At 35.9% G+C, this 18,192-nt stretch overlaps 1 protein-coding gene across 4 annotated transcripts; it reads left to right on the top strand.

Moving 5' to 3' along the window:
- The first annotated feature begins 1,794 nt into the window (after nt 1–1,794).
- sgk2a (serum/glucocorticoid regulated kinase 2a) lies at nt 1,795–13,006 on the top strand. Of its 4 annotated transcripts, none has more exons than XM_037772773.1 (14): nt 1,795–1,913; nt 1,989–2,016; nt 4,658–4,722; nt 5,129–5,190; nt 6,089–6,146; nt 6,827–6,910; nt 9,412–9,543; nt 10,675–10,787; nt 10,933–10,969; nt 11,193–11,279; nt 11,395–11,490; nt 11,620–11,775; nt 12,120–12,209; nt 12,299–13,006. In XM_037772773.1, exons 3-14 carry the CDS (start codon nt 4,702–4,704, stop codon nt 12,452–12,454), a joined length of 1,092 nt encoding a protein of 363 aa, XP_037628701.1. In that variant the 5' UTR covers nt 1,795–1,913; nt 1,989–2,016; nt 4,658–4,701; the 3' UTR covers nt 12,455–13,006. The 4 variants fall into 4 exon arrangements, with proteins under 4 accessions (XP_037628701.1, XP_037628700.1, XP_037628703.1 ...); XM_037772775.1 differs by having other exon boundaries at nt 1,852–1,913; nt 1,989–2,051; XM_037772772.1 differs by having other exon boundaries at nt 1,835–2,016.
- The last annotated feature ends 5,186 nt before the right edge of the window (nt 13,007–18,192 follow it).

Here is an 18,192-nt window from a genome sequence, read left to right as displayed (position 1 = left end):
GCGTGTGAGCGTGTGCGTGATAATCTTGGGTCACAAATGTCATTAAATCCATATGAATTAATAAACATCCAAAGCTGTCTTGTCTGATTAAAGCTGCTGCCTCTTGTCTTTTTTTGAGTGGATCACACACATGCTGCATTTCCCGTGCTTGTGCAGGAGCAGGTGTGTTGCACTATTGACTATAAACTGACTTTGCTTACATCACATCCCCCTATTCAACGTATTGTCGTCAACAGTTGGCTGTGGTGGTGACAACTCCTTTCACGCCCTTTCACTGCTTATCTTCCTGTTCCACTGCAGAGGCCAGAAAACAAGCTGATAACCTGCAGACCAGACAGCAAAATGACAAATGACTGTTTGATGATAAATGTGTTGTACAGGAAGGAATGACAGGTGTCTTATTTTTTGTTTGTTTTGGTTTAGCTTCACTGTGCAGAATGATGTACTGTATGTGCAGTGTTTTCACATTCATCTGCTGAAGAAAGTCACCTTATATCGAATTACGCCAATTAAAGTTCAATATGCAACTTGATCAAGTGTGACACCGGAAATCTCCAGTGCATGAACACTGCGATTGTTTTCAGAGAGGTAGGAGACATCTTGTGTCCAGAAGTTAAACCTTTGAAATGAAAAAAAATTGCATATTCATAGATTCTGGATTTTCCAATGAGGGGAAATCAGAATCAGAAATAGTTTATTGATCCCCGGGGGGAAATTTGGGATGTTACAGTTCCTCTTATATAGAAGCATAAAGAAAAGTAAGAAAATAGAAGTAAAGGAGTATGTAACATGTTAATTATGTACATAATGCTACAATATATAACAATATATTTAGAGAAATATAAATAAATAATAAGAATAAGAAATTAAAAATGTAAAAAATATGTGCATAAAACACATACACATACAATATATAACCACAGTGTAAATATGCAAATACGAAATGCTGAGAAGTGGGATCTATTAAGTGTGTTAAATATAAATCAAAAAATAGTATAAATAAGAAATAAGAATATTTCTCGAAATGCACAGTATAAATGCAATATTAATGTCAGTATGAGTATTGCACAGTGTCATTATTGTACAATTTATTGTACAGTTTAATCCATATTGCACATATTTATTTATTTCGGACATTTATCTATTTTTAGGAAGACAGTAGAAAGCTCATATTTTTTAAACCTTATACTGGTGGTTTTGTGAAGGATATGTAAAATGTGTTTTGATTGGACTAACAAAAAGGTTATTAAAATAATTTGAATAACTTTTTTGTTCTACTGACTTCCTAAGAAATATAGATAAATGTCCAAAATAAATAAATAAATAAATAAAATAAATAAATATAAATATAAATATAAATATAAATATAAATATAAATATAAATAAATAAAAGGCTACTTTTTTCTCCCCTTTTCTCTTTATTATACAAAATTAAAATACAAACCTTTAAGGCTTATTTCAGTAGTGAAAAACTTCAATAAGTGTTGATACAGTACACAAATAACACATAAAACAAAAGAAAAGAAAACATTTTATAATAATCAATAATCAAAACAATCAATAATAATAATAATAATAATAATAATAATAATAATAATAATAATAATAATAATAATATTGTATTGAGTTAATTCTTCCATCTGTTGATATGGGGCTTAAACTTTAAATACATGTATGAATAAAGTGTTTGATTAAAGGCTATTGTCTTATTTTGAAAGCGAAAAGCAGAATCCGGAAGTGATATTATTTTGAAGTCTAGACAGCCAGCCTGCAGCCTGCAGCCTCTCATTCAGCAGACACACACACACACATGTTGAAACGTCGCTCCGCCTCATTTTAAAGCTCAGTAACTTTTCATCAATGATTCACTCTCTCTGTTGAAGTCGACCTTCCTTCATGACCTGAAACTATTAAACTAAAAACTGACCTCAGATCAGCTGCAGCTCAGCCAGCTGTCTGTCTGTTCAGAGTCTCCTGCGTCCTCAGAGCAGTCTGACCTCCTCTACCTGCACACAGGTGAGCTACCTGCACTGATCTCTACCTGCACACAGGTGAGCTACCTGCACTGATCTCTACCTGCACACAGGTGAGCTACCTGCACTCATCTCACTCTGAGAACCAGGATTATCTGCACAGCTCCTGTTTACTGCTAAATTATTTTATATTTTGGAGGATAAAACATGAGCCAGGACATTTGTAGATTCTCAAATTTCTCCTTAATCCTCATTGTATTGTTGTTGTTCAGCTAATAAACTTGCTGGTATTGTGATGCTGATATGAGTATAATTCTAACATTTGGTAAAACAGATAAAATACTTATTGAGTTCAGCCTATAATGACCTCAGGTTATTGATCTGCTGTGATAACACCATTAGTCCATGCAGAGTTCAGGCTGGTCTTTGATTCTGCTTATTCAGATCATCAATTTATGTAATAAATAATTACATTTTTCCTTTTTTCTATAGTAAAAAGCCTTAATAGTAAACTAAATAATGAGTTGATATTGTATTTGTGGTATCTATCTCCTGCAATATTTATTGTGGGCATACTTGTAGAATATTCCTGAAATTGATTTTGGGGTTTTTTCTGTTGAGGTTTCAAGTTTGTAAAAGAAATTTTGTCTTGATTGATGCATTTTGGCAGATTTTTTGAGTTTTAGTGATTCAGAGTTTCCTCCTTCTGAGGAACAAACATCAGGATGTTTTCATTGAGTGTTGTTGGCAAAAATGGCAGCTTTATTTGCTTGTGGAAAATGATAATGAGGTCTCAGATTAATAATTAATTGATTGATTAATATTGACTTCAGTCTATTCAGGAGGTGGATTTCATTTTCTTTTATCTTGCAGAAAATAATGAGAATAATAATAATAACAATAATAATAATAATATTTGTATAGCACTTTTCAAAACAGATGTTACAAAGTGCTTCACAAGACAATAAAATCAGATAAATAAAGTAAACTGTTTAAATTCTGTAAGTTCTGTTAAAAAACATAACATCACAGAACATATCAATAATAATAAAGTAGGAAAATGGTAGAACAAGGTGATAAAAAATATATATATACATAAATGTGTATACAAATATACATGCATACACAAACAGATACATGCATATTATACCCATACACACATTCTCTGCACACATGCTTCACCACACATATGCACATTGAAACGCATGTACATATACAGACATATAATACTGGGACCTTATAAGAATGCTATCCTAAAAGTTTTTTAAAAGTGGAAACAGATTTAGATGATCGTATCTCTACAGGAAGTGCGTTGCAGAGTTTGGGAGCCCCGACAGTAAAAGCCTGATCACCTCTAGTCACAAAATTGGACCTGAGAAGCGCAAGAAGCAGCTGATCAGATGATCTCAGACAGCGTACTGAATATCTTTGAGTTGTGGACGAAACATTTGAGGACGTCATCTTGGGCTTTGGGAAACACAGATTTTTCCCCATTTTCTGACATTTTATAAACCAAACAACTAATCAATTAATCGAGAAAATAATCAACAGATTAATCGACTATAAAAATAATCGTTAGTCGCAGCCCTAGTTAAGTCCAGAATGGGGCTCAGTCAGTGTTATCGTGCTTTTTGGCCCCTGAGTTCAAACTTAAGATTCTTATATTTGTTTTTAAATCTGCTATTTTGATGTCGACAGTTCTCCAGATAATTATTAAACTTCTAATCTCATTAGTATGAGTGTTTTTCAGTAGATACAACACTGCTAATTTGGTCACCGTTTAGTCTGGGAATCACAACTTCTATAAAATCACAGTGAATACAATCAGATAGAAACATTGTTGGCAAATTTAAATGTCAAATTTGGCTCCTCCAGCATCTTTATAGATAAACAGGCCTGGAGCTCCTGAGGGAAGAATAAACTGGAATAATTGGGATTTTTTTTTTTCATTTCTATATGTGTGTGTGTGAGACCTTTGTCATCTCGTATGTTTTGACAGATATGAGACAACAATATTTACCATGTAAACGTGCTCACTGATACAGTCCCTACAAACACAAACACAGAATATATACACAATGTCCCTCTTTGTGTTTCTGTTTTTCATTATAAACCAGAACTACCAGCTCCTCTGGATCCTCAGGTTGTCACACTGAGGTCAGCAGGAGATTAGGACACACACACACACACACACACACACACACACACACACACACACACACACACTGAGTCCGGGCTCATGAGAAGAAATCTTATCTGTGTAGTGGTCGAGGAAGTATTCAGATCCTTTAGTAAAAGTGCTGAAACCACACTGCAGTAATACTCTGCTACAAGTAAAAGTCCTGCACAAAATGTTTCTTAAGTAAAAGTATGTAAGTATAATCAGGAAAATGCACCTAAAGTATTAAAAGTACTCAATGCAGAAACATGTCGCCTTTGACTGTTATACTGTACTATTATATATTTATATCATAACATAGATTTAGGTACAAAAGCAGCAAAATCATCACATTTTCTGTCAATTAATTGATAATAAGTTAATAGACTAGTTGCATGAAAAGAAAATACTCAAGTAAAGTACAAGTACCTAAAATCTGTATTTAAGTAGAGTACTTGAATAAATGTACTTCAGTTTCATCCTGCTCAGCTGCTGACCTCATGACCCTCAACGTCTCCTCTCACAGGTCTGTCAGACTCTGATGCTGGATCAGTGGGAGTGGAATGGATAATGGCCATGGCCAACTGTAATGTGAGTGTATTTTATGTTTGCCTTATTTCATTGTGAGCCATGTGACAGGGCATCTGCCTGCAGCCTGTGCAGCTTTAACTCTATTTTTGTTGAACAAATGTCTTTGAGCAGATATTATTCCTCCATGCATTAAATATCAAACGGATAACAGTGGGATCTTTTCATCTGAACTCATGCAATATGATGTGACTCAGATCCTCGTGTGTTTTTAATCTTCAGGCTGAATATTCTATCCCTTATGGTGCCAATGTTTGACAATCATGTGATTAATCGTGATTAAATGGGCTATTCTTAATCAATTGACAGCCCTAATTTTGAGTGATGGTGCAAGTGAATGAAGACAAATGAATGCAAAGTGTAGTCTTCTTTCTTTTGTTGACTTGTTTTGTGTTTATTTGTCCTCCAGCTGCGGTCGCCATCCTCCTCTCCTCATGATGACGTCAACCTGGGACCTTCAGCCAACCCACAGTCAGTAGCTCTGCTCTCACTAACCAGCACATGTTTATAGTTTCTCTATTTTCTCCATTTAAGGGCAACCAAGTGGGCACATTATCATGTTTTCTCCACTGGAAGGGCACCCTAGACGGCACTTTGTCATGTTTTCTTCAGTTAAGGGCACCCTAGAGGGCACTTTATTGTGTTTTCTCCAGTTAAGAGCACCCAAGAGGGCACTTTCTCATGTTTTCTCCATTTAAGGGCACCATAGAGGGCACATTATCATGTTGTCTCCATTTAAGGGCACCCAAGCTGTTTTATGTTTTATCTACCATAGGGGCACCCAAGAGGGCACTTTATCATGTTTTCTCCACTAGAATGGCATCCTAAAGGGCACTTTATCATGTTTTCTCCATTTATGGGCACCCAAGTGAGCACATTATCATGTTTATCTACCATAGGGGCACCCAAGAGGGCATTTTATCATGTTTTCTCCAGTTAAGGACATTCAAGAGGGCACTTTATCACATTTTTCTCCATTTAAAGGCACCCAAGCATGCACATTATCATGTTTTCTCCGTGGAAGGGCACCTTATAGAGGGCACTTTATCATGTTTTCTCCAGTTAAAGGCCCCCTAGCGGGCACATTATCATGTTTTCTCCATGGAAGGGCACCCTATAGAGGGCACTTTATCATGTTTTCTCCAGTTAAGGCAACCCAAGAGGGCATTTTTGTTGCATTTATTCTGTATTTTATGTATGAAAACGCAGGTTCCTAAAGAGAAAGGCCACTGTTGAGAGGGAACAAAGTACTGTTTGTTTTATGCCGGTAGCTTTCCTACCATTTGTAAGCGATTACAAACATAGTGCTTCAGAGGTTATTATGTAATTTTGTCAAACATTTAATGGACTACCGTCGGTCTTGTTTCAGTGCCAGGCCCACTGACTTTGACTTCTTGGCCGTCATTGGCAAAGGGACCTTTGGAAAGGTAAACCTGAAACAATTACTTATTTATCTATCTATCTATCTATTTATTGTGGAATATATCTTGTGATTTTCTTTCGGCAGTTTCCTTATTGCAACTCAGTGATGTCACATATCCACCAGCAGTGAGAGTGGAGATTAAGAGTGATACTCTCAATTAGCAGCAGCTACTTTAAATTATTCTGACCTTTTTAGACAGACGAGAGAGAGAAAGAGAGAAAGAGAGATAGTGAGCTGTTGCTGACATTGCAGACAGGCCAGAGAGAGTTTACCTGCTGACGACTGTCTGATCAAAATGTGCTGCCTGCTTCATGAATCATTAACTTTACAGTTAACCTGAACATCATCCAGTCAATGGAACAGCAAAATACTAGAAAATAAAACGGCACCAGAGGTGTGTTTCACATAAAGAATACAACTAACTCTTAATGTGTTTACTTTCCTTTGTCGGCAGGATTTTACTTCTACATAAAAATGTCAATAAGGTTTTTGTAAGCCACAGGTCGATGAGAGATCTTGTATCAACACACTTCTCAGATTACTCAGTCTCATCTGTTTCCACCGATCACGTATCTGTGTTGTGTTCTCAGAGGGGTTTGATGTAAATGTCGTGACAGCGGCGTGTCGAGATGGCGGCGCCGTCTGTTTACTAAACAAAGCACTGACAAACAAACCTCCATGCAGGTGCTGCTCGCCAAGCTCAAAGCCGACAGCAAATTCTACGCCGTCAAAGTGCTGCAGAAGAAAGTCATACTCAAGAAGAAAGAGGTGGGTTTCTGATGTTAAAGCTGCTTATCCAGCTGATCCTTTCTGGCTTCATCATTTCTTTCTAGTCCCCTATGTCCTTTATGAACCCAGCCTAACACAAACCAAACGTAATGCTTGAAACCTCTATCTTAAAAATTATAAAGGTGACCCTTACCAAATAGAAGTTTATTCAAGTGTGCTCTTAGTATACTTATTTTAAACTTAAAATAAGAGAGTATACTTTCAGTTTAGTTTTTATGTACTTATCAGAGATATACTTAAGTATACTTAGCTTATACAGACAAGTATACAGAAAAGTCTAGGTATATGTACTTAGCTTATACAGAAGAGTATACGGAACAGTCTAAGTATACTTAGCTTATACAGAAAAGTCTAAGCATACTTAGTTTATACAGACAAGTATACAGAAAAGTCTAGGTATATGTACTTAGCTTATACAGAAGAGTATACGGAACAGTCTAAGTATACTTAGCTTATACAGACAAGTATACAAACACGTCTAAGCATACTAAGCTTATACAGGCAAGTATACGGAAAAGTCTAAGTATACTTGGCTTATACTTGTTCTTAATGTTTTTATGGAGATATAATTAAGAAAAGTATAATTAAGTATTCTTGCCTTATAGGCCTACAGAAAGGTTTACTTGGGTAGTAGTTGTGCTTTCTTTTTGATAGAGTAGCCTATTAAAGTGTGAGAGTTCGTAAACGAAATTTTTTGATATGAATTTACTTCAATTCATCAAGAATTTTCTACATTTTTGGATTCTCCGTTCACCGCGGAGGCATGTGAGAATTTTTTTTAAAAATATTTATCATCACAAAACATCAAATTAAATAGCAAAAGGAGCAAGTCTCTTTATGTAATACATAAATCATTGGCCAAGTACTGTAAGCTAAAGTATACAAAGTGTACTTTCATAAACTAAAAAGTGGGCTACAAGTATATAACTATAAACTAACAGTATACCTATTCACTTGTAGTACAGATCATAGTATAGTTGCAGTACTACAACTTAGATATAAACTAGTTGTGTACTCAAAGTTTCTTACACGTAAAGTAGACTTAAAAGTATACTTTTATAAACTAAAAAATGGGCCAATTTAGTCCCATGAATTATCGAATGAGTACACTACTAGTATACTACTAGTACGTTGATATTAGTATACTTACTACATAAGGTATACTTCGGGGAAATTTACTTGAACTTTATTTAAGTATGCTTCATAAAATAATCTTGGAGGTATACTTATTTTTTGTAAGGGGAGACATGCCGGTTTTTATTCAAATTCCCTCAGAGCAAAATATTTTAATTATAAGACCATAATGCTGCCTTTAAACATATGATACAAGCTTATCAACTATAATATATGTATGTTATGTCTTAAGTGATTAAGCTGACCTAATTTTAATTACACACAGTACTATGATATGCCAGACTAAATTACATGAAGGTGGAAAAATTGCTCAACGAGCCAAGAGGAAAGTGTGTGAAAGTGTGTGTGTGAGTGTGAATGTGTTATTAGTAAACAGTGTTTTGACCCGGCAACGCAATCTGAATCTTATCTAATCTACAGCTTGTTCTGTACAAAGGACAGCTTTTACAACTCCCAGAAAATCAACTGAGCCACTTCTGTGTTTGTCTGACAACACCACGACAATATCTGATCAAACAATCTTTGTCCTCCTTTCACTCGTTTCCTTCTGCTGAAGAGGAAGTGTTGATTGTTTGTTAGAAAATAAGTGATTCGTCTGTTTTATTCTTCTCTTTTAGTCTTTCTGTAACTTTAAACTTAAATGTATATATCTGACGTCTAAGTCCTAAAAAACAGGTGAATATGGTGACCTTTCCCTCATTAACTCAGATTGTTTTTTCCCTCAGACAGGAAAAGACTCTGAAACAGTTTTTAGACAATTATTACACATTTAAACTCTGAAACCCAGTCAAATATTTTCAATCCAGTAGTTGTGACTTTGTGATACATGTTACCTGTAAATCAAGAATTAAGTATAAAAAACCCCATTATTGAACAATGAAATTAAGTAAGTAATAAATTGTGCAAAAAGCTTTTATGCAGTGTGGAACCTCCATATTTTTTGATATTGTGATATTATTGTTACTATTAATATTATCATTATTGCTGTTATTATTAATATTAGTATTATTATTTGAAGATATTAAGCTAGAAAAGGCAACAATTTCTGGAGAAAATTATATAAAATTATATATAATATTGATATTAATTGTTTTTTTAAAGCAAGAAATAAAGATAGAAATAAACATTTTAAACTGCAGACATTCAATCAACTGATTATATCTACTGCATACTTCTACTGAACAGCGAAAATAAATTGAGCTGTGCCCCACAAACATTAATAAATACCCTTGAGTACTGAGTGGTTTTGTTTAGAGAAATGTGTTTTCTGTATGATTTGGTGTATTTGTGTTTTTTTTAATTTAATGTCGTCATCACCGTCTCGATCTGACGTCTTCTCTCTTTAGCAAAAGAACATCATGGCAGAGAGAAATGTGCTGCTGAAGAGTCTGAAACATCCCTTTCTGGTTCGGCTCCACTACTCCTTCCAGACCCCAGAGAAGCTCTACTTTGTCCTCGACTATGTGAATGGGGGAGAGGTACGTTTTCTTAAACTAAATAAATACATACATGAACATAGAATACTTTCTTTTCATTCGGACATGGTCAGAAATGCACTTTGGCGTGGAGTTAATATCATCGTTTCCAAAAGAAAACACTAAAAACAATGAAAACAGATTACCGTATTTCCTCAAATAAAAACCGGGGTCTTTATTTACCTCAACAGAAAATAACAGGCTTTTATTTGAAGCAAGCTTGTATTGGATGCAGGCCTTTATTTCTAAGTCCCTCTGTTTGATATAATCGGTCATATTTTAGTACGATGCCTCGTTCCTTTTTGCCCTGTTAAAATTACTACATTACGCTGTTAATACAAACTCAACACTTCTTGTAACTGTTCAAGTCCTCTAGCACTTGTATTGTACGTTACTACAAACTACAGTAAGCTGAGACACACATACAAATGAGTACATTAATCCAGATCAACAAAGTGTTGAAAATAGCATGATTACTGTTATATTGTTGAATTTATTGAATTTAAACGTTAGAAATGTACATTATGCTTAACTGGCATGCACATTATCTGACCACCAGGAGCACCAGGAGTTTATCTACACTTATTTTTTCCCCGGCTTTAATTTTGGAGCCAGCCTTTATTTTATTTGTGTCGACCACGCCCCCGGCCATTATCAGAGGCCCGGTGTTTAATTGATTACTGGTTTTTATTTGAGGAAATAGGGTGTGTTTTTTTAATGCCATAAAGTTAAAGGTGATATGCTGGCTGTTGTGGTGGAAAATTGGAGTCATTTTTTTAACTTAGCTGAATCTTGGTACCAGTCATCATGTTAATTTTCAGATAGTAGATGTTTCCTATAATAAAAGCCATTATCAACACCTTGTAGACTTTATAATGTGAGTGTGTCATATAGTTATATTTCCTGGTTTATGACACAAACGGCTTTGACTGGACACGGATCAATTAGTAACATCCTGATAGACAGGAAGCAACAGGATCTTTATTTTAAGAAACGTTGTTAGTGGCAGTACTGCTATCATCAGAGAGATGCTACTAATGTTCTCACTTATAGTCTCATTTGTGTATCTGTGTAACTGTACTAAACTGTACTACTACTTCTAATCTTTCTCTCTCTTTCTCTCTTTTTCTGTAGTTGTTCTTCCACCTGCAGAGAGAGAGGTGTTTCTCAGAGCCCAGAGCGAGGTTCTACACAGCCGAGGTAGCGAGCGCCATCGGCTATCTTCACTCTCTCAACATCGTTTACAGGTCAGAACCGACAGACATTTATTAACAGCCTTCTGAGTTGGCCTGTATCATTATCTATGACACCCACACCGTAGAGGCTCTTGTTGTAAAAATACAAAACAGGGAATTTCCATCATGTTAATCTGCTCGTTCTCGTCCGTTACAGAGATCTGAAGCCAGAGAATATTCTCTTAGACTCTCAGGTGAGTCAAATTCCACACAAACTTCAACTCCTCCATATGTTTTCGTCTTTATTGCAATCAATTTAAAGGAACAGTGTGTAACATTTTGGGGGATCTATTAGCAGAAATGGAATATAATATTCATAACTGTGTTTTCATTAGTGTATAATCACCTGGAACTAAGAATCGTTGTGTTTATACTTGTTTAACTGAAATGTAAATATAAGTTGTGGTTTGTGTTCAGGGTCATGTGGTGCTGACAGATTTTGGGCTGTGTAAAGAAGGTGTAGAGCCGGAGGGAACCACCTCGACTTTCTGTGGGACTCCAGAAGTGAGTAAAAAATATACATATTAACATTACATTTTTTTACTGAATCCTTGTTAGAAAAGACACAGAAAAAGGATTTGCCCATGGCCTTTGTTTCTGTCTGTCTCTCTGTCTGCAGTACTTGGCGCCAGAAGTTCTCCGTAAGGAAGCATATGACAGGACAGTGGACTGGTGGTGTCTGGGAGCAGTGCTCTATGAGATGATCTACAGCCTGGTATGTGTGGTTGTGTGAGGCTGCTTTTCTACGTCATCCCTTACAGTATATACAGTATATATATTTGTATATATATATATGAAATGATAAAATGCAATTTAACATACAGTACATACTGTATATCTTCAGCCTCCGTTCTACAGCCGTGACGTCGGTGAAATGTATGACGGGATCCTTCACACGCCGCTGTCCCTGCCTCCAGGGAAGTCTGATGCCGTCTCCTCTCTGCTGGTGGGTCTCCTGCAGAAGGACCAGCACAGACGCCTCGGGGCCATCGCCGACTTTGTGAGTGTGTCTTTCATCTGTTGCTACACATTAAAACAGATGGTTTCCCAGACAAGAAATAAGCCCAGTCTTAGACGAAGGATGATCAAAGGACTATCCTTCTTTAAAGGGGTTTTGGACCTTTTGTGAGAACAGATCTGCACCCAGTCCCTCTGAGAAAATTTACCAAGATGACATCACCTTCATTCTTTCTTTCTCATAGTTTAAAACAGCATAATAATTGCACAAATCTCTATTGGAGCGCCAGTTTGTCCTCATAAATGTGTCTGAATTCTTAATAGGAGGAATGGAAAATGCCAGCATAACTATATACATTAAATGTGTCATCTTTCTTTTATTTACAGTTAGAAATAAAGAACCACGTGTTTTTCTCCCCGATCAACTGGGACGACCTTGACCACAAGAGAATCACTCCTCCTTACAACCCGAATGTGGTGAGTTGCTTCAGGCTGCCTGTCTTGTGTCACCTCATCCATTATTTTCATCACGCATTATCAGTCACATAGATTGTTTCATCTTCCAGAGAGGCCCGGCCGACACGCAGCACATTGATCCAGAGTTCACCAGAGAAATGGTTCCTAACTCTGTGAGTCGAACCCCGGAGTTCAACGCCAGCAGCAGCGCCAACAACGCCTTCAACGGGTTCTCCTTCGTCGCCACTGACGACAGCTTTCTGTGAGGCAGGAGTTAAATGTTCAAATGTTGAACTTTGTGATTGATTTAAAGGAGTGATCACACCTCTTTTGAGTCCCATGAAAATAAGAGCTCCTCATGTGTAGCAGAGAGGGATCACACCTACAATGGAGACATTTAAGGTTAGAATATGTAAAGCTTTTTTTTTGCCTGGAAGTCCCAGGTCTGTTCTTAGAGAAATAGCGAGGATCAACATGAACGTGTTAGCAAATATACAAGGCTTTCAAGAAGTAGGAACATCTTTTAAAGGTGCTCTATTCTTCGTGTTTTGTCGACATACCCGGGCCGGCCGCACATGCTGTTAGTGCATGTCCTTGCATCTAAGTGTGCCCCACTGACAAGCTCACAGCCGGCGCTCTGCACTGCTCTCGTATGGCGGTTACAGCTGATAACGCAGAAGCGTAGCATCCCATCCTCCGGTCTCCCCCCCCCAGGTTAACACTGTTAGCTCTGTCAGCAGTGTTGCTGTTGTTTTCAGTCGGGTCTAGAAGGTAACACACAAATTGCGCAACTCTCGCGAGATGGTTATGGTTAGGATAGGTCGTCGGGCCGTGAGTCTCGCGAGAGTTTTTTACAAGTTTTCGCAATTTGAGGATTACCTTCTAGACACAACTGTTGTTTTCGATGTTAGCGCTCAGCTGTCGCCATGTTGAGAGCCGTGCAGAGGCAATAGAAATGCTCCCAATATCGTATTTAGCACCTTTAAGGTGCAGTGCAAGTTCTCTTTATTCCATTCATTTGCAATGGAATTAAGAGTGTGCTTTATATTTATTTTATAAACAGATTATTATCATATTGTGTCTGTTTAAAAAGGAAAAAAAAAACACAAAGTGGTCTTCCCGTCTACATCCGGACTTAGGACTTTATTTTCCTGAAATAGGGTGCAGATGCAAACGCAAATGGGAATGACCATCAAACTTTTGCAATTTTGGTGACCACAGGTGCAGCTGGAGGAGGTGTGAGTGTGGTCCTCTGCCATGGAGTTTGCTCTGAGCAGAGGGAAAATAATGTAATTATAAGGAAAATATTAATAATTAATGAAGTTGCTGCTGCTGTGCAATCCCTCTGTATGTAAATCTCTCAAATCAGAGACTGTAGATGAAACACGCGTATCATCTGCTACAGTGTGATGACTACAGGTGTTTCATCAATTACACAGAAAAGATATGACTTTCTGTTCATCAAACAGAACATCAGTATTGAAGTTTCTGCAGAACTCATGTGGATGATATTATTGGTAAGAATCTTTCTCAATCACATTAAAAACTGTATTTTGATGCACATACTGTATCAATCTGCAGTAGCCTAGTGGAGCATACGGAAACATACATGACAGGTGCTTATTCAATCTTGTGAAGGGCTAATTGCATGAATGGAATATGATCTCAAAAAAGTACAAAATGTAAGTCTCCTTCAAAAATAATCCAAGGAACATTGTAGAGTTTGTGCAAAATGAAAGCATTGCGACCGACATAGGTCTTCATCAGGGTCATTATCAGCATTCAGCAGTAGCTTGCACACCTGAGGTGACTATGAAAATAAAAATCACATCCAATATGTTTTTTCTTCGTTAAAGACAAAAAATGTGATCAAGAAACAAAGACATAAAACAGCTAATAATAGTAATTGTAATATATTATACAACACGGTGACTAATGCAACTGGTGTGAAACAGAGGCTGTCAGTTATGGAAGTTTTTATTGTACTTTAATAGTAGTAGCACCTTTTAAAATGTCAGTCAGCGACACCACAGTGTACACAGTGTTTATTCTGTGAACTGTGGTTTTCTGTATTAAAACTGGGAAAAGATTATTTTAGCTTGTAGATATTATAGCAGACAGTGATATTGATTAGTTTTGTTTCATGCAAAAACAGTTAATTGTTTTGAAAATACTGTATGCAACATGTGTAAATATACAGTAGCAGCTTTGCAGTAGGATTATGTACTGTAGTAATGTGATTATTATATCAGTGTGAACCATGAAGTGCCTCTCTGCCTTGGAAATGAAGTTGATGATTGATGGTGCTTGACGCTGGCAGTGATGGGTGACACACTTACATCCTTACATTATATTTTATTATCTCATTTATATATTTGTTGTACTTGTTTGTACATAACCTGTTCCTATTTACCTCCTTAAAAAAACTTCTGTTGGTTTTGTTCAAAGTTTTAAATTCAGAGAATACTGTAGCAGATGCTTTTCAATGAACCCAAATGCGCTAACTGGGAAATACAGCTTTAATTTCTTAAATTCACTCAGACGAATGTTGCTCTGACCCTCCTTGTTCAACACTTGCCTTCTAAAACTGTCACCCTGCGTGCCAAGCTGTTTCCTGACTGATCCTGTAAACAGAGAGGCTGACGTTAAAGACTGTCGGGTTACGTGTGTGTGTGTGTGCGTTTGTGTTTGTGTACATAGAAAACATGTTAATAAATCATACAACTGTCAAAACATTTCCATGTTCTTTTGGATGAGCCATTAAACGTGTGTGCAAAACAGAAACAACATTCAGAGACCAGCATGAAAATGTTGCATGTTATCAAAAATCACTTCACCTGAGTGAACTCTGCTGAGATTAGAGGTAGATTATTGATCTACATGAGAGCCGTTATTGCTTAACATAACTGAGATAAAGTGCACGTGGCATCATAAACACAACAGTTCAGCTATTGCAAGTAACAAAGTACATTTACTGAAGTACTGTACTTAATACTGTTTAGAGCATTTTTTCATCTACTAATTCTTTTTTAAAATTTTCATCACAAACAAAAAGGTAACAGACTCAAACATACCAACCCCACATACAAAAAAACAAGCATAAAATAAAATAAAAAATAATGAAAAAATAAAAATAAAAATATTTTTTTAACCACCACAAGAAAGCCAGACTAGACAGACAAAGATACAATCATATTTCCGCCTATGTCATAATCAGGGAAGGAACAGAAAAGAATGGCCATTCTTCTACTACTTCTACTCCACCATAATTTAGATTTATTTTTTATACTTTGCTGATAATTTTTTTATATATACGATCAGCTTCTAAAACACTGTGCTTCAGTCTGGAATTGAGTCCTCAACATCTTATTTTATTGTAAAAAGTGAACAAAACCACCCATGTAGTAAAAATATTTAAACTTGAAAATCAACTTGAAATTTCTAAAAATCTACTTTTTCTTAATTCCGACGCCTCAACCCGCCTCTTTCTTTCAATATACACTCATTTCTAGAACATTTGTATTCATATTTTTTTTTTAAAAGGTTTGAATATTCTTATTGCACTACAAAATAAGGTTTTTAGGACTCAAATACTGACAGAAATGTTAAAAAGATTGAAGTTTTTGCAGATTAAAAACAATATATAAAGTTCAATCAATTACTAATGCATCAGTGATAATAATATACGTAACACTAAGAGGCCATTTGGGAACTTTAACTTAATGATTTTGCTGAAAATACTTTTGAATGCAGGACTTTTACTTGTAATGGAGTATATTTACATGGTTGTATTGTTACTTTTACAAAATTAAAAGATCTTAATACTTCTTCCACCACTTTTCACTTCCAAACAAGAATTCAGATATTAGATTATTACCTCAGCAGGTAACAATATCGTTAATGTACATGTGAGCAGCAGCTCAACACTTTGATGCACATGTGTGTGTGTGTGTGTGTGTGTGTGTGTGTGTGTGAGTGTGTGTGTGTTTTTAGCTGCATCATATTTTGGCATGAGTGGTAATGTAGGTTTAATCTGGGTCAGTGTGTTACACATACTATGCATCGGTTAATGTGTTGATGTCTTCATTTCTATGTGTTTCTGTTCTATTTGGCATCCGTTCTACATAATTTCAGGTATATTTCATTGTGCCTTAATTTAAAAGCACACACACCTCTCACTTCTGGTTATCTGTGCCTGCATGCGTGGGCACTACTAAATACAGTATTAACTTTTGAGAGAGTTGAATAAAGTTACTGAACAGACAAAACAGGAAAGCAACAGCGTCAGATCTGACAGAATATTGTGCAACTTGTGGGAGGCAACATAGAAGGTGAGCACACGATTGCTCAAAGTCCTTTAATAGCACCAAACTTGATTCATTATACAAACAAACACATACACTGATTTTTTACACCTCAGGTCTGCAGATTTATCACGCTATTAATGCCGTCATCTGATTAATGTTTACCTACTATGATTCATCAGCAAGGAAAACATTTATAACAGCGCAAACACTTCAAAGTCACAATAAAAACACATTACACATCTATTTTATGATATCCCATAGTGATAGCTGAATGTTTCTATATAAAAAGGTGAACAAAAGCTTATATTATAATGTTATCCACAACAACACCATAACTTAAGCCCCCTAACTTGTTGTTGTACAGTATGTGTTTAAGGTTTTGTGATAAAATCTAGATAATGGTAACTTTATATAGCAACATAAAAAAGATGGTTTCCAAGAATAAATAAACAAAAGATTAACAACAGGATGAAAGTGAAAACAAAAAAGTAAAACAGATGAAAGTAAAACAAAATAAAACAATAAAATCACTGGTAGAAAACAAAGATAACAGTAAATAATTAGAAAGAAAAGAAGAAAGAGGAAATAAAGAAAAATGGATCATTCTCAGAAAATATTTAATATAAAACAGAATTTCAAGAAGTCTTTAAAAGATGATATTGTTGTTTTGTCAACTTCTCTTTTGTCTCTTTTTCTTATCAGTTTTTTATAACTTCTGTTGTATGTTTTTATCTCTGCACAAACTCACTTGAGCCAGTGACCTTCACCAGCAGAGACTCATTAATTTTAATATCCAGAGTGATCAACAGGTCACTTATTAATCCTAACAGGCAGAACCTGTTCACCTGTGGGGAGGAAAATAAACAGGTGGAGACAGGTTGTGACCTTATTAGCAGATCACCATCTACATGACTGTACAACTGCCCCACTTAGTGGTCAAAATAAGAAACACAACACATAATCAGGATGATTGACTCTGATGGATTTAAATGCATAAAAATAAAAACAGAAATCAGAGGTGTGTGTGTAACAGATCCCACATTTTCATTACCATTATGTGGGTAACAGAATTTTACTAGTTTTGGGTAAATATAACAGCTTTAATGTGAAGAAAATAAACAGAAATCATTCAGAAATATGTTATTTTCTCTGACATGGAAAGGGTCGTGTAGTGTGTTGGTTTAGCTAACTGTGAGGAACCAACAGTTGCTTAGCAACACACTGTTGAAGACTGCATGGAAACAAGGCTGTACAATTGACCTTCCCTCTTTAAAAGGTCCAATATTGTAAAAAGTGAGATTTTCATGTATTTTATATTATAAAACAGATTTAAGTGCTATACAAATACTGTTAAACTATCAAAACGCTCAATGTACGGAGTTGTGTGTTTGAAACAAGCCGTTAGGATTTGTGTCCATTTGTGATGTCACAAATGTACAATATTTAGACCATTACATGGTTTTAAACATAAACATGCTAAATGTGTACCGGTTTATTTCCTGTTGCAGTGTATGTAAATAACATCAGCTGACAGGAAGTAAACATGGACCCAAACTGTTGCCTAGCAATGCAATTCCGTTGCAATACACTAAAACGGAGCCTTTCAGAAAGAGGGTAAATACAGGCATATTCAGGCAGACAGTATGAGGAAAATAAATAAATAATACATTACAGCATGTAAACATGTTCTAGAAGAA

Source organism: Sebastes umbrosus, chromosome 6 (genome assembly GCF_015220745.1).
Source record: "Sebastes umbrosus isolate fSebUmb1 chromosome 6, fSebUmb1.pri, whole genome shotgun sequence".
In the NCBI taxonomy this organism is placed as follows: Eukaryota; Metazoa; Chordata; class Actinopteri; order Perciformes; family Sebastidae; genus Sebastes; species Sebastes umbrosus.
Note: the sequence above shows the minus strand (reverse complement) of the source record. Positions and strands in the feature narration are given on the sequence as shown.

What these genes read in the sequence shown, in the direction of transcription:
- sgk2a (XM_037772773.1), top strand. Translation starts at nt 4,702, where the DNA reads ATGGCCATGGCCAACTGTAAT. An exon ending in TGGCCATGGCCAACTGTAAT is followed by an intron (nt 4,723 to 5,128) that starts GTGAGTGTATTT and finishes TTTGTCCTCCAG; the next exon opens with CTGCGGTCGCCATCCTCCTC. An exon ending in ATATTCTCTTAGACTCTCAG is followed by an intron (nt 10,970 to 11,192) that starts GTGAGTCAAATT and finishes GTTTGTGTTCAG; the next exon opens with GGTCATGTGGTGCTGACAGA.